This window comes from Actinia tenebrosa, unplaced genomic scaffold (genome assembly GCF_029948245.1).
Source record: "Actinia tenebrosa isolate PJP-AT-01 unplaced genomic scaffold, QUT_ActTen_1.0 PGA_scaffold10__47_contigs__length_13832649, whole genome shotgun sequence".
Lineage (NCBI taxonomy): Eukaryota > Metazoa > Cnidaria > Anthozoa > Actiniaria > Actiniidae > Actinia > Actinia tenebrosa.
Genome location: NW_028292570.1, coordinates 4715539 through 4739440, shown reverse-complemented (window position 1 = coordinate 4739440; position 23902 = coordinate 4715539). Strand labels below are relative to the sequence as shown.

At 37.2% G+C, this 23902-nt stretch overlaps 2 protein-coding genes across 3 annotated transcripts; one reads left to right on the top strand and one right to left on the bottom strand.

Annotated features, from left to right (window-relative positions):
• The first annotated feature begins 1900 nt into the window (after positions 1-1900).
• On the top strand, positions 1901-6531 carry LOC116306572 (fibrinogen-like protein A). Its single transcript, XM_031716646.2, has 3 exons — positions 1901-2224; positions 3185-3737; positions 6151-6531. The coding sequence occupies exons 1-3, from the start codon at positions 1975-1977 to the stop codon at positions 6197-6199; spliced, it is 852 nt and encodes a 283-aa protein (XP_031572506.1). The 5' UTR covers positions 1901-1974; the 3' UTR covers positions 6200-6531.
• On the bottom strand, positions 6519-23141 carry LOC116306590 (PHD finger protein 21A). Of its 2 annotated transcripts, none has more exons than XM_089026585.1 (14): positions 22987-23141; positions 22563-22595; positions 22358-22423; positions 21256-21294; positions 18290-18517; positions 17235-17510; positions 16776-16827; positions 14623-14702; positions 11377-11434; positions 10378-10517; positions 10004-10153; positions 9140-9218; positions 8557-8660; positions 6519-8190 (listed from the first exon to the last, which is right to left on the bottom strand). In XM_089026585.1, the coding sequence occupies exons 1-14, from the start codon at positions 23038-23040 to the stop codon at positions 8089-8091; spliced, it is 1461 nt and encodes a 486-aa protein (XP_088882711.1). In that variant the 5' UTR covers positions 23041-23141; the 3' UTR covers positions 6519-8088. The 2 variants fall into 2 exon arrangements, with proteins under 2 accessions (XP_088882711.1, XP_088882712.1); XM_089026586.1 differs by having other exon boundaries at positions 18290-18478.
• Between the last annotated feature and the right edge of the window lie 761 nt (positions 23142-23902).

The following is a 23902-nucleotide window of genomic DNA, read 5'->3' as shown; positions in this document are numbered from 1 at the left end:
CCCGCATTTAAAATGAGCTTCTCCTAAATACTTTCCATCTTCATCCCACGCTTTCTTGGCTCGTCTTCCAAACTGGAGAAGCGTATGTTGACAAATGTGGCATTTCTTTGCCTTGGTAAAAGCATCCTGGTTCTCTTTGGTAAATACCATCTTCTTTGGGCGTCTTAATTGTTCTCTTATCTCTTCCTCCTCTTCTCGCAATGCTTCTAGAAACTCATTAGCTGCGTTCTTACCTCGGTAAATCACAGGAGGGTTGGCCTTACCATCTGATCTGACTACTATGTAACCAAAGGAGCAGATCTCGTGTAATCCCACCTTATTCGTGGCACCACTTTTCTGCTCTTCCTTAGTTATCAACGCTTCAAAGTCTGCATATATCACGTAAGGCACCTGCATCTGCTTTTGATGGTCTGCGTATGAAAGCTCTTTGTTGGTGGGTATCTGGATCCGTTGCGCCACTTCTTCGACTCCGCGGCAGATCTCATCGTGTTTCTTTAGGGTATTTAAGGATGTAAATGACAGCAAGCAGCAGTCGCAGCAGTACTTTTTGCCTTTGTGCTTAGTATGTCTGTAGAATAGTCTGCTAATGTGTTTAACCCATGAGTAGTGTCCGCCGTGGTAGAATAAATGTACGCGCTCTCCTTTACTTTTTGACAGAACTAACGGTACTATCGTCTGCTCTCTGACTCCGTAAACGTTAATTGCTAGATCGTTTATTTCCTCAAATATGGGGATGTCTATCAACTGCATGGGAAATTCCACACCATCCCACTCTAAATCATCTGTGGGATACTTACTTGTCCTACAGGGATCCTTCTCTGCTGGATACAGTGCAGACCTGATTGCCCACATAAAGCATCGATTGTCTTCATTCTTCACGTTTACAATAGCCTTCTTCCTTTCTACCCACGTTGGTAGCGGTACGTAACTCCCCCCTCGTATGGGTACGTACCTGGCCATACTTATCTCTATTCCTTCAACCTCCTCTACTGTCCAACCCGATCCTTCTTTCGTGTAGTTAGACAGCGACTCCATTATTGCTTCTAAGGCTTCACTGAGTGACCTATCCAGATTCGTGGATTCTAATATCACTAACGACTTTGATCGCAACATTGCTGTCGTCATTACCTCGTCTTTTGACAAACTTACTTCTACCATTATGCTCGCTTTCAGGGCTCCTAATTCTTCTATACCTTTTCGGAGAGTCCTTTTAACCTTCCTTTCTGACTGACGCCAAAACTGTCTAACGTCAATCTCACCGTTACCGGGTATTGACACCGTGCTGAAGTTGCTTTGGGATTCCATCTATATAATAGGAAATATTTTATACCTAATACCAAGCACTTTTTAGGTCGTCGTAGTCGTACTCACAGTCCTGACAATGCCAAAACAATTTAACCTTAGTCTCAAACTTCTTACCACATCCACAATCATAACTGCTCATACACTTCGTCTTCATTTTCAAATGCTTTTTCAAATCCGCTTCTTTCTTAAAAGTTCTCTTACATTCTTCGCACTCCATATATAGACTAACATATTTAAGTGCGCTGTTGCCCTCAACCACACTTGGAGTGGGGGTCGTCCGTAGGTGGATTTTTGACGCGGGTCTTACCCCGTGTTGAGATTGCGCTGGAACCCCCATTCCCTATACTACTCTTGCTCTTTCCTTGCTTTTAATATTTCTTGGTTCCTTTCTTGCTTTCTTGATTTCTTGCTTCGAATTCCTTGTCTCCTTTCTTGCTTGCGGCTTTTTTGCTTGTTTGCTTGTTTGCTTGCTTGCTTGCTTGCTTGCTTGCTTGCTTGCTTGCTTGCTTGCTTGCTTGCTTGCTTGCTTGCTTGCTTGCTTGCATGCTTGCTTGCATGCTTGCTTGTTTGCTTGCTTGCAAAACTTTCTCTTTTCTTTTTGAAATTGTGATGTATGTTTTGTAGTTGACAATTTGTTTTTCATCAGAATTGACAACGACAACACAAACAATGACAACACAGTCACCGCCACCAACAACAGAATTACCGACAACAACACAGTCACTAACTACAGAGGCAACGACGTCAACACAGTCACAGACAACACAAACAACGACTGCAGAGACACAAGTTTCCCTTCCGAAGTCTTGTCTGGTAATACTAAGAAGTGGAAATTCTGTTGGTGATGGTGTATATTCGATCGATCCAGACCGGACAGGAATACCAATACAAGCTTATTGTGACATGACAACAGATGGAGGTATGCAAACGTATTACAGTACATGGTACCTCTATTAAAGCGGACACTCTTGGGACCCTTCCCTACATGTTGGGAACTTAGGATCCTTCTCAATATGTTGGGACCCTTCCCTACATGTTGGGAACTTAGGATCCTTCTCAATATGTTGGGACCCTTCTCTACATGTTGGGACCTTGGGACCCTTCTCTACATGTTGGGACCTTGAGACCTTCTCTTCATGTTGGGACCTTGGGCCTTCTCTATATGTTGGGACCTTGGAAACTTGTCTATATGTTGAGAATTTGGGACCCTTCTCTCTACGTTGGGACCTTGGGATTCTTCTCTACATGTTAGGACCTTGGGACCCTTCTCTACATGTTGGGACCTTCTCTATATGTTGGGACCTTGGGACCCTTCTCTACATTTTGGGACCTTCTCTATATGTTGGGACCTTGGGACCCTTCTCTACATGTTAAGACCTTCTCTATATGTTGGGACCTTGGGACCCTTCTCTACATTTTGGGACCTTCTCTATATGTTGGGACCTTGGGACCCTTCTCTACATGTTAAGACCTTCTCTATATGTTGGGATCTTGGGACCCTTCTCTATCTGCTTGTTAGAGGGTGTCCCCTTCAAAAAGATTTGCTTAAAATATACATTTATAATAAAGATGTCCTTTGATCGAATAAAGGTTCGTATTACAGTAAGAGGTTTTTTACGAGTAGAAAAGGAAACCCTACCACTAGGCTTACGCTAGCAATAGGCCAATCCTAACCCGGGTTACCCTATAGTGGTAGGGTTAATAGACCTTTATTTAGTTTCCTCTTTCGCCGTGCACATTTCAGACCAAGTGATGCCACTCTTGGAGGTTGATTTTTTTGTGTGTAAATATTTTAACATGTTCGTTATAAAAGAACAATATTTAAGAGAATGTCATGTATTCTGAAATGGGCAATTTGCAATTTGCTGAACATTTTAAGGTGGCTGGACGATAATCAAGAGAACCATCTTTCAAACTACAACTCCGCCTCAAAATTTGAGGATTAAGGATTATAGAGTCATTTCTGAGTTTAATACAAACGACAGGAATATCTTCCCCACTTCAAAAGCATTCTTGGACATCCTTCAAAAGATGGGATTCCACCAGATTCATTACTATTGTTACAAGAAATCCGTCGGAAGGGTCGTCAGCATCCGTACGAGAAACGACACAATTGGTCACCAAGTAGTACGTTACTTCACAGATGATAATTTTGCAATGTCAAATTTCGTGGCGGCCTGTGAGTCGTTCGATCGACTTCCCGAGGATACGTCAGTACTGGGTCAGAATTGTGCAAAGTGGAACAAAGACACAGGCACATGGGGTAAAACCATTGGTTCTTCGCGGACGATGACAAAACCGTTTTACATTAAGGCGTCCAATACTTATGGCTGCAATGTTAACCCGCCAGACGTCGACTACTGTGCCTGTGACGACGATTATTCGACGCCACTATCGTATAATTCCCAGGATCGATGGCAGATTTCAGTCAGGTAGTTGCACAATCTCGTACCCAGAGCCTGCGTTTCTTCTGGCCTGCGGCGAAGAACGAGGGCTCTGGCATAATCCATATTTTGCTGCATGCGCAATTTTCGGAAAGTGAAATATAAACGGTCAAAATAAGCAAAGTAAAAATTAAGTCGAAGTCAAAGCCAGAGCCCTCGTTCTTCAACGCACGCCAGAAGAAACGCAGGCTCTGGGTAAGAGATTGGTAGTTCGACTCTTGAAACCCCTGCCCCCGACCCCTAGAATAAGGCATGGAATTAAAATGGCAAGACCGAGGATTTAACGCGCATTCACTAGCGTCAATTCACGTATATACGGGGAATTTAACACGTATACTTCAACATTTATTTAAACAACTTAACGGCAATTCTAAAACTCATGAATATTTAATGATAGCAAAGCAAATCACTACTGTGACGGTGGTTTGGAAATGTGAAAGAAATATTCATGAGTTTGAGAAGTAACTTGAAACACTTGAGAGAGTTCTTCCTCCGATTTCCAAACACCTCAAAGTCAGTTAAAAAAACTCGGCTGCGCCTGTGTGTTTGAAATATTACTTAAAAACCAACCACGCCTTTTTACTATTGTTTTATGTAGGGTTTGAATTTCGATGGAAAACCTGTCCCGGGTATGCTAGCCCAAACGTGACAAAACTTCAAGTTGCAGTTTTTTATGATCAAGCAGTACTTTTTATACATCAAGTTGATTTTCATTACACCAAGACCCTTGTGTTCTATGTCTAGTCATTTGTTTTTGATATCAAGCGCAATGTTTAAGTTGACAAGCAGCCATCGCAATCAAAAGTCATTTAGGTCTTTGCGATTTGCATACAAAAGGGAACGCTAGAAGCACTCAGGAGAAGATTGATTTCGATCAGCTTGAGATCGATGAACGCGCTAGGTCTGGAAGCTAATCGCAGGCGGGAGGAGGGAGGGCGTTGAAACGGGCATGAGCACTACTCTGCCTGTCAACAATGGCGGACCGTTTGTGGAGGAAGTTCGGCTGACAAGAAGATCTTTCAAAGGTAAATTTAGGCTTGTTTATCTTTGTTTTTAGCCAATAAAACAATTTTATTGGTGTTAGAGAACACCCAAAACATGATAAGAGTTTTCATTACGAAGAATTCGCTAGTTTTTTTTCCGCTAGTTTTTATATAGCAAATGCGGGCGCAGTTGCTAATCTACATTTGAGATGTCAAAAAACCAATCTTGCTCAAATTTGCTCAGTCTGATTTTTTTCACATAAGTAGAACACTATATAAACATTTCAAAAAAATATATAAACTAGGTTTTGGAAAACATTGTAATAGAGCCAAAAATGCCCTGCGCCCGCATTTGCTATATAAAATCTAGCGTAAACACCATGAAAAATGGTTCTTTGAGTACGAAAACCAGCGAATTCTTCGTAATGAAAACTCTTATCATGTTTTGGGTGTTCTCTAACACCAATAAAATTGTTTTATTGGCTAAAAACAAAGATAAACAAGCCTAAATTTACCTTTGAAAGAGCTTCTTGTCAGCCGAACTTCCTCCACAAACGGTCTGCAATTGTTGACAGGCAGAGTAGTGCCCATGCCCGTTTCAACGCCCTCCCTCCTCCCGCCCTGCAACTAGCTTCCAGACCTAGCGCGTTCATCGGTCACAGGCTGATCGAAATCAATCTTCTCCTGAGTGCTTCTAGCGTTCCTTTTGTATGCAAATCGCAAAGACCTAAATGACTTTTGATTGCGATGGCTGCTTGTCAACTTAAACATTGCGCTTGATATCAAAAACAAATGACTAGACAAGCGAAAGAAATGACTAGACATAGAACGCAAGGGTCTTGGTGTAATGAAAATCAACTTGATGTATAAAAAGTACTGCTTGATCATAAAAAACTGCAACTTGAAGTTTTGTCACGTTTGGGCTAGCATACCCGGGTTTTGAATTCAGCATTGATACTAACAGGGGAGAGAGGGGCTGAATTCAAAACCCTGGACTGGTTCCCCATCGAAAAAAATCAAACACTACATCAAACAATAGAAATAGGAAGGGGTTGGTCTTTGAACCGATTATGGTCAAGACGCGTGCTCGCGTTTGCATTGAAATTCAATGCAAACCCTTTTTAAGTGTCGTATATAAAGGGGAAAAATGTCAAAATCGCTTAAATGTAAACAATGTTGTACGGCTGCAGTATTTTTGTGTGGAAAGTATTTGGTTTTCGTTGATATGAAATATCAAAATGCATGACGTAAATTCAAGGCCATTTGTTAACAGCTATTCTAACCTTATGAATATTCATTAGACTTAATGATGACGTAATTGGCACTTTCAAAACATCACTCGTACCTATAAATTCCGAATTGTCTTTGATATCGTCTCGATTTCCTATACGAATCACCACCGTGTTATTTGATTACAGACTCAGTTACTCAGGATTCTCGTATCAGTGTTTAAATATTCACGAATAACACGGTAAAGAAAAGAATGCACAACTTCAACAATGCATACACTTTGAGATTCCACGGACCTTCACTGGAACACATAAATTTTAGGTACAAAATCGAGGCTAAACCTGCACACGAAGAACTAGAAAGTGGAGTATTATATCCATTAAAAAAAAAAAAATTTCTACCCAAAACAATTAGAACTTTGCACAAAAAAATCCTGTCAAGAAGAAAGAGTAAAAAATATTATAGAACTGCTTTCCAGCGACAGTCCGCTGACCAAAAAAACCGGAAGACTCTGGGCTCGACATTGTTAAGAAGGCTACTTTATATAGCAAACTACTATTTTAGCGTATTCTTTAATGAAACAATGCTGTATTTTGAACCTCGATTTATAACGTAATAAAGGATCATAAGTTCGAACAAGATCACTGCTTCATTTATATAATTGCTTCAGACAACATTGTGCTTGAGCAAAACTATTTATATATGTATAGATAGATATATGCATCGCAATAGCAATATGGATCTGATATCCGTATAACAAACAATTTATTCATTTGTACACCTCCAAGTAGCCCAAGCTATGTACGAGTGACCTCGACGCTTTTAGTTATGGTCTTCCTGTGTTCGCGAAAGATTACAAGGAAAAGGAGACAAGACTGTTAGATCTGATTTTGTGGTTTACTCAAACTTTCGTAAACTGTGTACTTTTGGACAAATTCTCCTTTTCGGCGCTAGCCCTCACGGGGTATGAATTGTTTTAGATTGTGTTACAGTCACCAAAACGTTCGGACATTGTTCTCGAATTTCCGTACAAATGTACTGACTCTAAATAAACTATTTACTTGGTTAATGTTTAGTTCTCTAAATACAAGTAAATAATCATTTTTCTAGCTTGATTGAAGCTTTTCTTACTGCTGTTAAGATAGCTAACTAAAGAAATCTACCTAAATTTTCTCTTTAAGTTTGTATGGAAATCTGAGAACGATGTCCGAACTTTTTGGTGACCGTAACACAATCCAAGCTAGCGCCGAAAAGGTGAATTGGGTTTCATAAACAAGGTGCATTGTGGTCTAGCTTGGGTACAAACAACACCATATAAGAGATTGTTAACTAATTTTTTTTCACGCGAGCTGGACCACACTGCAATAGATTCGCAATCTCAAACCACGTCTTTTAAGAAAACCTAATAATATTCCTTGTTCTCTGTCACGTGACTGAGATAACCATTTTTGATAATTCAGTCGAAAGTTACCTCTATTTTTATTATTAAGGCAACGAAAGGTAAGCAATGTTTTATAGTAATAACGATTCACTCATACAAGCTTGGGCTGCCTGTGGTACACAACACACAAACCAATGAACGACTCGGTATTTCATAATCATTAACTCCCATCGTACTTTGCTCTTGAAAATTAAATTTCATTAGTCCATCAGACCTGACATGCGCAAGAATCGGAAAGACCAGCGTCCCTCTGACTTACACATGAAACAAGACCGCTGAATCACTGATTAATCAAGAAAACCGCTGTCCGAAATATCTGACTTGCGCATTACATAAATCACGAAGTCTCAAAAAACCCAGGAGTTTCAGTGAATGGCTATTTTTTGGCCTTTTGTTCTAGCAGCCAATTCGGAGGCAACAACGTTTTTCAATAAATCATAACATATTCTTACACGTAAGACAAGCCACCGGTGAGAATGTTCACAAAGGAACAAAAAAATCATGACCGATTCCAATGCATTATGGGATTCTGCTCCATCCAGCTGGGTAGTCTGCGTACCGGCCGGTGAAGATAATTGACATAGCGTCGCTACGCATGCTATCACCATGGTAACAACGCTAATAAATAGTAAAGCTGCTTGTAAATGATAGATAAAGTGATTATGATTGTTCTGTGTCAATTCTGTCATAAACTCTGGACGAGCTCAATAAATTGGATCAGTTTGTCTACAGAGTTTTTGGCCATTTTGTTGGATGTGGACAGTTCACTCTTGGTTTGCATTTGTTCCTAGAAAAGAATTCAAGAATAGTTGTGGTATTATTCTTAATAAAAAAGAAAGGAAAAGAAAAGAAAATAAAGGAAGAAAAAAGAGAAGAGAAGCCAAGGGAAGGCAAGGGAAGGCAAGGGAAGGCAAGGGGAGGCAAGGGAAGGGAAGGGAAGGCAAGGGAAGGCAAGGGTAGGCAAGGCAAGGGAAGAGAAGAGAAGAGAAGAGAAGAGAAGAGAAGAGAAGAGAAGAGAAGAGAAGAGAAGAGAAGAGAAAAGAGAAGGGAATAGAATAGAAGAGAAGAGAAGAGAATAAAAAATGTAAAGACTGTAGCCAAGTTACTATGGTTACAGGTTACTACGGTTACGTTCAATATTTTACCATCTTACCATGATGGATTGACTAAGTCGTTTTGCTTTTGCTTCTAACTCATTTTTCTCAGCTTGCAACTCCTGACTTCTTTTAATGAGATAATTCTTTTCATCTTCTTTAGCTGCAATAGAAATATAAACATATTTTTTTATTTCATTACTAATCTTGTACTTCTTGTAATTCAATTAGTTAGTATATAATTAATATAGAATATATAATATAATTTTGTTATTGATCAGTTGCATATCAAGATTTACTCTATATGTTAGTGTCGAAGTTGGAGTAGAGAAAGCTCACTCCATATATATATGGTATGATCAATTCTAATTTGGATTGTGCGGAAAAGCGGCAAACAAAAAGGCCGTCGCTTTAAAACGAATTCAACATGAACATTTTTGAAGAAAAAGAAAAAAAAAAAGAAGTAAAGAAGGAAAAACTTTGGAAAATCGAGGAAGGATACGGGGACGATGCTAACTCGTGGGTCTGCCTTGCAGACAACAGACACAGGGAAATACGACACTCGATGTTTGATATGATATCAAGAAATATGTCAATGGAATGCTGGATGACATTTTTTTAAACTAGTTTTTCCAGACTAACCTGTTTTGTGAGCCATGTATGATTGTATTACTTTTAACATACCAGGCCATGCCATGGTGTCACAACTGGATGCAGCTTCCTAAACAGCAGAAGAGAAGTTTGATATTTAAGGAGATTCTTTGACTAATAGAATGACTGACAAATCAACCAAGTCAACGACTGACCAGCCATGAAAGGGATAGATGTTATAAATATAAAGACAACTTGAAATTGACAGTCTCTGAGCTCATCTAAGTCGGGGCATTGTTGCTAACTCACAGATTAAACCCTGAAACAACCTCTGGGCTGATCAAAGTCAGGGCATGGCTAACACACAGATTAAACCCTGAAACAACCTCTGGGCTGATCTAAGTCAGGGCATGGTTAACTCACAGATTAAACCCTGAAACAACCTCTGGGCTGATCTAAGTCAGGGCATGGCTAACACACAGATTAAACCCTGAAACAACCTCTGGGCTGATCTAAGTCAGGGCATGGTTAACTCACAGATTAAACCCTGAAACAACCTCTGGGCTGATCTAAGTCAGGGCATGGCTAACACACAGATTAAACCCTGAAACAACCTCTGGGCTGATCTAAGTCAGGGCATGGTTAACTCACAGATCAAACCCTGAAACAATTTCAGGGCTGATCTAAGTCAGGGCACAGCTAACTTACAGATCAAAACCTGAAACAACCCATATATCCGTGAAAAAAGTAGCAAGCAAAATTGTACAAATAAGTGCAAAGTTTTCAAACATGTACTAGTTTGTGCAAATGTGTGTAATTTCGTACAACGTTTTTCACGAATTTTTGGTATGCACTAGATAATTTTCAATCTGTATTAGCCCTAAGTTTCATGACTGCTTTGTCTATACTTCTCACCTTGCATTTTGGACAAATCCACATTCCTGAGGGTATCCCCGTGAGGGGTGGGTCCAGGCACTTCAAATGGTACACTAGATTACAGGTATCACACATAAGTAGCTCACCATTAGACTTACAAACTGTACATGCATTCTCATGATCGTCATCCTAAGAAAAACAAACAACCCTTGGTTAGTAATGTAGAGTGATAATTAGCCATGTCCTGAGAAAATTTAGATAAATTTCTTTAACACAATCCAATACAATTTATACCATGTGAACGGCTAGCGCCGAAAAGGTGAATTCTGATTGGTTGACCTTGAGTTTGTTCTGAAGGTCAACTCAGCAGGTTAGAGCTGCAGCAGATGCCAATCAAAAGTCACACAACTAACCTCATCTGGGGGAGAATCCTCAGTGATAAAACGTCTGTACTTGAACCTCTTGTTTCCTGGTTCCCCTAACCCATTGGGTACAGGAGATGTGGTCTTTGGGGAACATGGTGCACTGCTGGAATACTTGGGTGGGCGCCCAACTGGTAAGAAATAAAAAAATGTACAATAAATTATAGAATGGGCTGAGCACACACTACAGGGTGACCAGTAGTGATAAACGGTGCATAAAAATTTGGATTTGGACAGTGTACACACCACAGGCTGACCAATGTAAAGAGTGAAGTGCACAACACAGGGTGACCAATAATATGGGAAAATACCAATATAAATAGTGAAGTGCATACCACAGGGTGACCAATGTATATGGGAAAGTTCACACCACAGGTTGACCAATGTATATGGGATGTGCACAACACAGGGTGACCAATGTATATGGAGAAGTTCACACCACAGGGTGACCAATGTATATGGGAAAGTTCACACCACAGGGTGACCAATGTATATGGGAAAGTTCACACCACAGGGTGACCAATGTATATAGGAAAATTCACACCACAGGGTGACCAATGTATAGGGGAAAGTTCACACCACAGGGTGACCAATGTATATGGGAAAGTTCACAACACAGGGTGACCAATGTATAGGGGAAAGTTCACACCATAGAGTGACCAATGTATATGGCATGTGCACACCACAGGGTGACCTATGTATATGGGATGTGCACACCACAGGGTGACCAATGTATATGGGAAGTGTTCACCACAAACATGGTGACTGATGTGTATGTAGAGAGAACAGCCACAGGGTGACCAATGTATGGGCCATTATCACACAATGGCCATGTTTATTCTCATGAGAATAAAATCCTTTGTTCAAACCTCATAAATTTATTCTCAAGTACATGAATAATAGGCTATGCATGGTGGAATCTATTGTTCAAAACCAATATGGCTGCCGTGTGAAAAAGGCCCATAAAGAAAAGCAATGGTTAATACATACTTTTCCCCCTTCCTCGCTTGACAGGCAGCATTATCAAACGATTATTAAGTTTCTTTGGCTATAAACAATAAAACAGAAAAATGAGATTAAAAAATGTGTATCATTAAATCAGCTTTGCAAGCTGGGGTGAGGGGGGGGGGGGGGGGAGGAGGAATCTAAGAAATTAAAGTTTTTGAATAACATAAATACTCTGAATTAATACTAGCCTAGCACTATAAACTACTTATAATATAAAATAAAAACACTGTGCTTTTAAGTGTGTTAATTGCTTCCAATTTCAATATTGATGTATTTTTATTTGCATTTTATTGCAGATACTCTATTACCCCAAATAATTTACTCTGAATTGTACCTTTAAAGTAATAATAATAAATTTAAAAAATGATAAAATAGTTGGATTGACTTTTCACTCTTTTGGACAAACAGACAGACAAGACAGACAGACAGACAGAGAGCCAGAGAGCCAGAGAGCCAGTCTAATTTGCTCTGCTTATTTATGCAAAGTTAATATTGAGTGACTAAAAAGCTATATTTTACCATTTATTTGACAGCAGAGTCCCAATTCACTCAAGCCAAACATTTAAAATAATTGTCTCACTTTCAATAGGAGGCCCTAACTGAATGACATTAATTAGTAAATATAACTCCAAGATAAAAATAATTTTCCCAGTTCAATGGTATTCAACTAAATTTATAAAGGTTTAATGATAAGTTTTGGAGGTTATGTGATAAAATCCTAATGAGCATCAAAATAAGGCTTTAATTAAGCTTGAGGATAAAGACTGTAGATAATAAATCTAGGTTATATTGAGTGCATTCATTAAAGCATAGAATTAATGGTTCCTCAATGCAACAACATCATAGCATCATTATAAGACTTTAAGTAAGCTTGAGGTGAGATAAAAGTAGATCAAATGAGATCAAATCAATATATTTAATCACTTTTTTTTAAATATTAGCATTGTACAGATATTTATCTTTGTAATGGTTGGATTGTATATGTATATGAAACTTCAAAAATAATTGAATTGTAAATCCTTAAAGTTCAAAATATATAAAGATAAAATCATAGCATTGATATAAGACTTTAAGTAAGCTTGAGATTAGATAAAAAATGTAGGTTGTTGAGCTGACAGCACATGGTTTTGCTCTTTAATGAGATCAAAACAATATTGAATCAAATTATTAAAAGGTTTAGCACTGAAGTGCATATATAATTTCTTATCTTTCTAATGGCTGGATTGTATCTAATATAATGTAACTTCAAGAATAGTTGACAAAGCATAAAATTTCAAATTTTAGTTAATAAAATTTAGTTTGATTAAAGTTAAGTTACAGTTTATTTCATGCAATATTGAATAACAAATAAATAAACTTCAAGAAAGCTTTGCATCCAAAATACTTAACTATCCATCCTTTTAAAAACCTCTAAAGTATTTCCTTTGCTTTTTAACCAAGCATACAATTAATCTATGGGAAATTTCAAAGCTATAAATACTTACTGTGATTTGTGATTTCAGTTATACATGTCAAGCATCTATTAAGTTTTATCCCTGCTTCATCCCATCAGTAAAAAATCAATGAAGGCAATATATAGAGAGACCTAAGAGTTGTGACTTAGAATATTCTAGTGAGTATATAGGACCAAAGAGTTGGTTTTGATTGAGTGACCATATTTCCTATTGGTTCAATCAGCATGCATGAGAGATTACGCATACTAAGTAGGTCATGGTATGATGGCTTTTGTAACACTTTAGACTTGATTATTGTCTACTTTCCCATAGCCATAATGCTTTGCTTCATGATGGGCAACCAATCAAACAACTTTCCGAAATCAAAACATTCTTCAATTGAATATACACTATACCTGCTTTTATCCGTACAATACTGATTATCAGTTTATTTCGAGTTAATTTTGTGCATACAGAACATCAAGAGGTTTGGTGTTAAAGAAAATGTATTGACTTGCGAGAAAATGTTTAAAATTTACTCTCAACTAAACTTCTTCAAGCTTCTATCCTTTTCTGTTTTCTTTTTTTAACTTCTTCATAATTCAAATATATATCAAACAAGGTATTTTCAACATTGTCTGATCAGCCTTCAGCAAAATAAGTGCGGTTTCTCCTTCTGGTTACCCTCTAAAACCACAAAGTGTTATGGGTATGGGAAAGTAGAGGATGTAGAGTTTTGCAGACTTTGATAGGTCGAGCAAGCAGTGATTATGAGTCAATATTTCAGTGGTTGTGAGCGAAACTAAATTTAACAAAGTGGAACGAGTTACTACGGATCTCACCGAACTATGGCGACACGTCAAAAATTTGTCTAGCTACCACACCCTAATTCGTCTCTGACATGCCTACTTTTGTTACAGCAGTGCGTTCCATCTTTTCAATACCTTACAAGTAATGTGCTAGATCCGAGACAGTGACAAAAGTAGGCATGTCAGTAGACAACTTTGGGCGTGGTAGTGAGACAAATTTTTGATGTGTCGCCACAGTTCAGTGAGATCCGTAGTATAATATAATGTTTTTTTAAATCCTGAATTTTGTCTCTTCTCGGTATTCAATTATAAAAGTGTACTGGGAACACACTAACTGGGACCAAAGCCTAAGCCAAAGCCAATTACAACAATCTCTTTATTTCAAAGGTTGTCATATAAGTATTTTCTCAGATATGTTGGTTCTTTTATTGGTTTGTCTGTCTGTCCATCTACCTATCTATACTGACGTCTTTCATTGGTCTGTCTGTCTGTCTGCCTGCTTGTCTGTCTGTATGTTTGTGGGTCTGTCTGCTATCTGTCTATACGTTCCTATCAGGGGTTTGTCTGTCTGTCCATCTACCTATCTACATACTGATGTCTCATTGGTCTGTCTGCCTGCCTGTCCGCTGTATGTTTGTCTGTCTGTTATCTGTCTATGTTCCTCTCATTGGTTTGTCTGTCTGTCCATCTACCTATCTACATACTGATGTCTCTCATTGGTCTGCCTGCCTGCCTGCATGTTTATCTGTCTGTCTGCTATCTGTCTATGTTCCTCCCAGGGGTTTGTCTGTCTGTCCATCTACCTATCTACATACTGACGTCTCTCATTGGTCTTCCTGCCTGCCTGCCTGTCTGTTTATCTGTCTGTCTGCTATTTGTCTATGTTCCTCCCAGGGGTTTGTCTGTCTGTCCATCTATGTGATACATGCCTTTCTGATTGGTTTGTCTGTCTGTCACACACGACTTTTGATAGAAAGATCTCTTACCTCAGGTTCTAAGAGAAGAGAACTGTATGGAGAAATACAGTGACTACGCCGTTTACGTTCTTGTCTTTTAGCTTGAATTTCTGTATATGCAATTTATTCAAAGGGTAAAGGGTTGGAAAACAATCAATCTAAAATCAGCCCATACATGAGCTCTGACACAAATCAGCCTATAGGCTGTATCAGGGTGAACTGATAGCTAACAGACCTCCTCTGCTTGGGCCTAATGTTTTCCCATTTCAGACCATGTATCATTCCCTTCAGAATAAGATTCTTTGTTTGAGTTGTATCAATATTCATGTGTCTTCTCATGTGCAATTAAGTGCAAGCGTCAAACAAATAAAAGATACTCTAGGGAAGATACATGGTCTGAAACGGGAAAACAATATGCCTGAGCTGAGGAGGTCTAATGACCATTAGAAAGAACTATCATTTTTTACCACTTTTCCTCTGCTATGGTAGGCTGAAGCATCATCCCTTTTAGTACTCTCTTTCAAAAATAATTACATTTGTATTTTCTCTTTGTTTTGACTACTACAGTGTATATATTTTTGAAATAGGCCGGGTATAATTACTGATCTTATCAAAATCCATTGTTTTCAGTCTGCATTATCCCAACAAATGCATAGAGGAAAATCAGACATATTTAGTTCATTTATTATTGGCTTTGTTTCTATGATAAACAAGCTAGAAAGAAAACAATTGGATTTTGATAAGAACGATAATTATACTAGATAATCACTTCGGCACGCAGCATTCGTAGGTATAATGCAGGCAGCTGAGGGCGTAGCCCGAATGCTGCGTGCCTCAGTAATTATCTATTAAATAATATCATAATTTGATCTGCAAGTCTTACCTATCATGGTTCGTGTGAATTAGGCTGGGGTACAATATTATAATTTGATCTGCAAGTCTTACCTATCATCGTTTGTGTGAAATAGGCTGGGGTACAATATTATAGTTTGATCTGCAAGTCTTACCTATCATGGTTCGTGTGAAATAGGCTGGGGTACAATATTATAGTTTGATCTGCAAGTCTTACCTATCATGGTTCGTGTGAAATAGGCTGGGTACAATATTATAATTTGATCTGCAAGTCTTACCTATCATCGTTTGTGTGAAATAGGCTGGGGTACAATATTATAGTTTGATCTGCAAGTCTTACCTATCATCGTCTGTGTGAAATAGGCTGGGGTACAATATTATAATTTGATCTGCAAGTCTTACCTATCATGGTTTGTGTGAAATAGGCTGGGGTACAATATTATAATTTGATCTGCAAGTCTTACCTATCATGGTTCGTGTGAAATAGGCTGGGGTATAATATCATAATTTGATCTGCAAGTCTTACCTATCATGGTTTGTGTGAAATAGGCTGGGGTACAATATTATATTTTGATCTGCAAGTCTTACCTATCATCGTCTGTGTGAAATAGGCTGGGGTACAATATTATAATTTGATCTGCAAGTCTTACCTATCATTGTTTGTGTGAAATAGGCTGGGGTACAATATTATAGTTTGATCTGCAAGTCTTACCTATCATTGTTTGTGTGAAATAGGCTGGGTACAATATTATAATTTGATCTGCAAGTCTTACCTATCATTGTTCGTGTGAAATAGGCTGGGGTACAATATTATAGTTTGATCTGCAAGTCTTACCTATCATCGTCTGTGTGAAATAGGCTGGGGTACAATATTATAATTTGATCTGCAAGTCTTACCTATCATGGTTTGTGTGAAATAGGCTGGGGTACAATATTATAATTTGATCTGCAAGTCTTACCTATCATGGTTCGTGTGAAATAGGCTGGGGTACAATATTATAATTTGATCTGCAAGTCTTACCTATCATGGTTCGTGTGAAATAGGCTGGGGTACAATATTATAATTTGATCTGCAAGTCTTACCTATCATGGTTCGTGTGAAATAGGCTGGGGTACAATATTATAATTTGATCTGCAAGTCTTACCTATCATGGTTTGTGTGAAATAGGCTGGGGTACAATATTATAATTTGATCTGCAAGTCTTACCTATCATGGTTCGTGTGAAATAGGCTGGGGTACAATATTATAATTTGATCTGCAAGTCTTACCTATCATGGTTCGTGTGAAATAGGCTGGGGTATCATATTATAATTTGATCTGCAAGTCTTACCTATCATCGTTTGTGGAGTGATGAGACCAAGTGCTGACATGAATTCCAGTTTCTAAAATTAATCCAGTTAAAAATAAGAAAAATAAAAATATGAAAGTTGGTTCCAGGAATTTTCCATACCCCACCATGGAGGAAATTTGAAAAAACAATTTCCCCCTTACCCCTCTGAAATTTCCAATTTGCTTCCATAAATCAAAGCCTTGTTATTTTGTTTTTCCTCTGACCCCCCATCCCCTGTGAGTTTCCACTATTTTTCCATGGTTGGGTACTTATGGATATTTTCTGTAACCAAACATTGCTTTTTTCACTTGAAATTAGTTCATTAATGACAGCAGAAGGATCCAAGACGTAAGGTAGTGAAGACATTACAAATAATTTAATAATATTGTAAATTAAAAGTAATAATATTCATTACTAACATGCATAAAATTGCATATCATTAGCGTAAATCTACCTTACCTCTTTGTCGATAGGTGGTGGCTCTTCTTTCTTTATTCTACTAGTTTCCATGACAACTGGTTTTGGGAGAATTGGAGTAAGGTTGCCAGTGATCTGTACTGATGGTCGACTATGCGAAACTGTCACAACACCCCCATGGTTCTTGTGAATGGTGACTATGTTCATACTGCCACTAGAAGGTAGGTTGGAACTAGTGAACTGTCTGTGTGATATATTAAAGGAAGGTGATTTCACACCAAAAGGACTTGTGGGACTTTTGCAGAATGATGATCCACTCTGTGGAGAAAGAAAGAGCTTTCAATGTCATTGTGTATGACATTAAAGCAGCTCAACTTGGAGGAAAAAAACAAAAGAATTTCAATCTCCTGAGTATTGGAAGCCTATTGTTTTGTCCTCCAAATTGTGCTGCATTGAGACTTGCTGCAAGGGGTCTATAATCAAATCAATAGCACTAGCACTGATGAAGTCCTAGGTCTAATAGGCCACCTCCTGATTGACTCAGTCAGTTAGACAGTGGACTATTGTGGGGGAAGTCATGTGTTTGATCCCTGTGGCTTGGCCAACTCTCAGGATCTTAAAATTACTTTATATCTTCAGGAGTAAAACTGATGCTGTCTTGCTCTGAAAAATATCTCCAAATGATATTCACCATGAGCCATTAAAAAAAAAAGCGTCCTTTTTTCACAAGGGGAGCACTTAATAGCCAGTGGCTAACAAACCTGTGGCCCTCATTCCGTGATCGAATCAGAATTTAGAAGCTGATTTTTGCGGAGGGAGGAAAACCGGAGAACCCAGAAAACCCTTGGAGCACAGGGGAGAACCAACAAACAACTCTTCTCATATACAACACTGATCCCGGCGGGACTTGAACTCGGGTTGCATTGATGAGAGGCAAGTGCTCACACCGCTATAACGCCTGTGCGTCCCTTTACATTCACTGTGGCTTGGGTGACAACCTAAATGGCAGTAATGTAGACAAATCTCATTCAGCATCAATTAAACATAGAGAACCACGAGTTCATCTAATTCTTTCCTCCATTTTATCATTTACAAACCTGTGATGAATCAAGAACTACTGGTTTAGGCTTGATATTTGGAAGGTTTTGAGTCCCTACAGACACACTTCTCATTACGACTCTCTGTGGTTCCTGACTGTGTGTATCTGGGGGTTCCTGTTTAACGACAACTTTAGAAGCCTTGCCGCCTACAGACGATGAAACAACCTCCCCATTGCTATCCTGATGCTGTGAATTTGATAAATCATTCTTGGGTAAAAATTTGGTCTATTAAAAAAAATAAAAGCAAGAAAAAATAAAACTTATTCTGTGGCCTTTAAAGTGCTAGTCTTACGAAAATATTAATGACGCAAAAAAATTCCCGATTATGTATATATGCTTAAATAGGTTATACAGTAATGTTCAGCAATAACCAATAATTGACTGACTCTACAGCATTCTCTGTAAGAAGGCATGACTTGGTTTAAGACTTGTTTTTAAATCAAAAATAGTCGAAATTTAGTTGCAATTACACATTGTGAAAAGCCGGGAATTTTGAAGGGTTGCGCGTATGACGTCACTTCCTTCGAATCACTAAAAGTTGCCAGGAATGCAATCGCTTCATGGCAGACTCAAATGGCCAAACTTTACCAGCTAAATGCAACATCTTCCCAGTCTCGTATTGAAAAAGAATTTGGACAGTAAGCTATATTACATATCTTGTTTTATATGGTACAATTTCCAGGGATGGTGTCATTTTCGTAAGACTAGCACTTTAAGCAACAGAATTCTGGGAATTTGTTTATTCTTATTTATTTAACAACTTTACAACCAGATGATTATATCTAATTGCCCTATTTCACTATGATGTCACTGCTTGTTTATGTGGGGGATAGAATCGCCAAATCCAATAGAAAATTCAACAAAATTTGCTCCTAGCGAAACAGTTTAATCTAAAATGACCTGGTTTTCAGATATAATATGTGTTAATATGTACTTTACAATCAGATGATTATATCTAATTGCCCTGTTTCACTATGACGTCACTGCTTGTTTATGTGGGGGATACAATCGCCAAATCCAATAGAAAATTCAACAAAATTTGCTCCTAGCGAAACATCTAAAATGGCCTGGTTTTCAGATTTAATATGTGTTAATATGTACTAAAAAATATTCTGAGTGTTTGCTGGCTATTCTGCTTCTCTTTGTGGATTGATATGGGTTTTAGAACAATTTTCGGTGAATTTGCGTTGATTTGACCCCCTCCAACGACCATGATCCTTTGCGTTGAAACAATAGATTGTTTTGATGTGATGTCATAGTGAAATAGGGCAATTGAGGGCATGGTCAACAGGACAAGAGTCCCATGTAAAGACCAGCCTAACAATATAGGAACATTGGCCACTCCAAGTTGAGTTAGGTTGAGTTGGCAACGCAGTGCATTTTTGAGCTGTTTTAGGAAACAAAATGGATGCCATCTTGGAAGTGTCCCCTCAAATGCCCCCACAATGCACTGCAAAGCCAGCTAAAAACATTGTTCCTCAACCTTGGAATGGCTAATATTATAACAGAAGATAGAGAAAGAACTACTTAAAACATTATATATGGCTTTATAATACACTCTACAAAATTACTTGATTCTGATTGGACAAGAAGAGTACAAGTTAACCCCAAATTGTACTCTGTAGAGTCCCAATTAAGTTGCTCAATTTCGCATAATCTTCTTGTACAATTCTGGATCATAGATACTCGTGATGTTTTGCAAGTTTTCAAAATTGGACAAGCCTTTCGGCGACTCATACCTATAAATTCCAAATTGTACTCAAGATAGTCTGATTTCCTATACTAATTTTGTGTCAATTAAAAGTTGGTCGATTAAATTCATATATTATTGTTGCAAAATATTTGTAGGTTTGACTTCTCTAACACACACACACACACACAAAAGATTTTAAAGCAAATTGTAAAGTGTTTTCAATGATTTAACCTCTATTTGAAAAATATAACAGAGAAATTTTGAAAACAAATCCTGTCATGAAAAAAGGAATGTGATTTTGAAACATCTTATTTTGAACCCAGAATTGTTTTTGTTTACGATTGACATCACACTTTTATGATATAACTATAGGATTAGAAAATGTTATAAATTAATGACATACTAATGTGTAGTTCTATACATATGGGTATCGATAATTTCTAGAACTACAAAATATATTTTAATAAGAATACTAGTTGTAAAAGACAATGTTTTGCTGTCATCTCGACAACATCATCAGGTCTAATGAAAACTGTAAACTGTACTATATTATATACTATACTATACAAAATAAATATATATTATTATGTTGATAAAGTAACAACTTAGTAGTTTGATATAATAAAAAAGAACAAGAACAATAAAACAAAGAAATAGGAAACAAAAGAAAGAAAGAAAATAATTGGGAGTTTTAAAATTCAAAATGTCCTCATAATAAGAATCTGGTTGTTTGTCATGATGACGAAAGTCAATCAACTTTTCTCGCCCATAATATTCTGCAAGATGGGTTGTTATGGTTCATCAAGAGGGCTGATTCTCGATAGAAAAGTAGTTAATATATTTTGCTCATCAATACCTCTCATTGTATAATTTTCTAATTTTTCATAATTATTTAAGAAGGAGTTTTTAACCCTACACAATACAATAAATTAGTTTTGAAGTATATTAGAAAATAAGAGTCAAGGGTTTTAAGAGTGGCATTTAAGTAACACAATTATTATAATTTAACTGGAAAAAGTTTTTTTTTGTGAAAATTTTCACTCTAATTAAAATAACCATATTTTCTCCCAAACAAATTAAAGATGTCTTAAAATAAGAGATTTAAATTCGAAGATAATAAAACTTTTTGTATTATTAATGATTTTATGCTAACAGGAAACTGAAAAAGTTAATTTTGTAATGATATTATATGCCTATAAGTTGCTGATTTTTTATTTCAACAAAAAAGGGGATTAGATTAAGAATTGCGGCATTGCACAAATATTATTACCTTGAGAAGTTCCTGTCGTAGGTGATTTACAACTCGATTCTGTAAACAAAAAATAGTGAAAGATTTTACAAGAATTGAATAGATAAAGCCAAAGTAAATGGCCATTTGAACAACTATAATAATTTAACCAAAAATTCTATATAGCTAACAATTTCTATATTGGCATCGAGATGATAATTTTTGATAAAATGAAAAGAAACATTGAAAAAATATATTAGATTTTGAAAAACAAAGCCAAAAATTTCTAAATCTGAATTTGGTTACAAACATCAAAGAAAAATTGAATTCTTTAGGAATATTAAAGATAAATAAAATTAATAAGAATTCAAAATGTGGAAAAGAGAAATGTCATAGCTAGATAATGAATTTAAGAATAAAGGGAAATAATCGAATAATAAAGTAAAAAGTATTAGGAAAAAAATGAAACAAAAACAAAAAGGTAATTTCAATGTTAATAATTTATTTTCAAGTAACAATCCAAGAAATTTAAGTTATTATTTCTTGATGTACAGTGTTGCACGAACGCGGAAAGTAATATAGATTGAGTAGGAAGACCCCAAAATATCTATATTGTCTTGCGAACATTAATATTCGAATACGAGGAATAAGGATTATTGACAGCCTTCCCTTTTAAATTTATTCAAATTCCGAAAATCTCCACCTTTGAAAATTTTATTCCGGTTGCCTTGAGAAAAATCTACTCAATGAAGGCTTATTTCCTAGAAGCTGGAATTTTAAATTTAAAATATCAAAGGAGTGACATAATTCTAGACCTTTGAACCCGGTGAAAAACAAATCGCTTTTTTCCCAGAAACTTTAGGCAAGTTGGGACAGTTCACAATCTTTGAATTTTGGGAGCCTTTATTGTGTAATTCTGCCTAGCGATCCAATATTTAATAGATCGACTAAGGATTTTAGTCCTAAAGGAGTGGAAAGAGGCATTTGATTGGGAGATCGGAAGTTTTAATGCCATGCAAAAATACCATATTCAAAGACCGCCCTCAAAGACTTGGCTCAACTCATTTTGCATGCGATTTTTCGATCCCCTCAATGAAAATCCAAAAAATATGCTTGAACTTCTAAAACCCTTCCTCAAACTAACCTGTTGTTCGCTTAAACTTGTAATGTGAGTCTGTAGACCTTTAAGTCTCTTCTGAAGATCGGGATTCTGTAGAAAGATCGAAGATACAGCCGTTAGGGAATATTCGACTCTTGAAACTATTAGTTAAATTTTGGAAAACAATTGTGAATTCTCATGAACAGCCGAGACACAGTGAGAGAAGAAAACCCCAAAATATATTCCTTACCTGTGGGTCGGACTTGATTTGTCTCACTAATACCTGTGAAAATAATTTATATAATGAGAGAATAAGACCCTCGAAGGATTGAAGAAGTTTGTGATAAGCATTTAAATCTAGAAGAAATACCAAAACAAGACTTCAAAGCGATGTAGTTGATTAAATATGTAAGGCAAATTGAACCGACTAAAGTCTCTCCCAACCAAAATTCCAAAAACCTAAAAAAGTTCGATTTACTGGGGCCGAGATAGTTCAAAACCAAGAGAAAACCCCAGCTTGATATTTCAGCAAGAATATTTAAGAGCGAGAAGTCCGTATTTCAAAGCTTTGAAGGAACAGTATTCAGAGAAACTTGGTAGCACAAGTGCTCATCGCGTATCAACAAGACAACAAGCGCACGGAAAACGTCCACAGGAAAAACCTCCCCAAATACCTGGTGCTCCTGAATATGGCTCTTCAGCTGAGCTTGTAATTTTTCCAGCTCCATATGGGCTCTTGTTTTGCCAAGAACGATGTTGTTGGCGGTATTTTGGATTTTTTTGGTTGAGTATAGGGGTCTACTATACCCTGTATGACATGAGTGCAAAAGTGAAATGACCATATATACGTAAGCGAGTGCTGCTATTCAATACCAAAGATCCCGGATGTGGGGCTATTTTCTCGCCAAAATTCGGCCCCTTGGGTACAAACGGCATATCCTACATTACCGAATATCCCAATATCAAATACATAATCTCGATAAAAACTCATTTTTAGCTTTCTTTAGACTGTAAGGGGTAATTTTACGGTAGTTTTATGATATAATTAATATTCATTATTATGAAAATTTCCCAATATTCCTCTTTCTTTATAGAAATTTGCATCTTTTATAACTAAATAAGGGTTCTGTTCCTAAAATAGATATGATATGACTCTAGATATGTTTCATTTTAGTGATTATATTTTTTTTATTCACGGCAAATCTATATGTTTGAAATTATTTTACTACCAAAAACGCCGGAAATAATGAGGAGAACTTACCGTTGATACCAAAGCAATTTTCTTCCTTGGGGGAAGGGGTGGGGTGATAATGTTGAACAAAGATTTACTGAATGCAAAACTTTGAAAAAGAACCAAAACAGAGTGTAATATGTATATATTTTAAATCTTTATATGTTTTACTACTGAATATTTTAAAGCATATTTGGTTGTTCGCTGTTACAACATCTGGCCGGAAACTTTGGAAAGTCACGTTGCAATTGAAACAACAACGAAAATTGGTCATGCCTCTGGTATCATCTCCATTTTCGTTTCTTTGTTTTAAAATTTCGTTAAAATGCCTCGAAATACGTACTGGGGCGGCTTCGTTC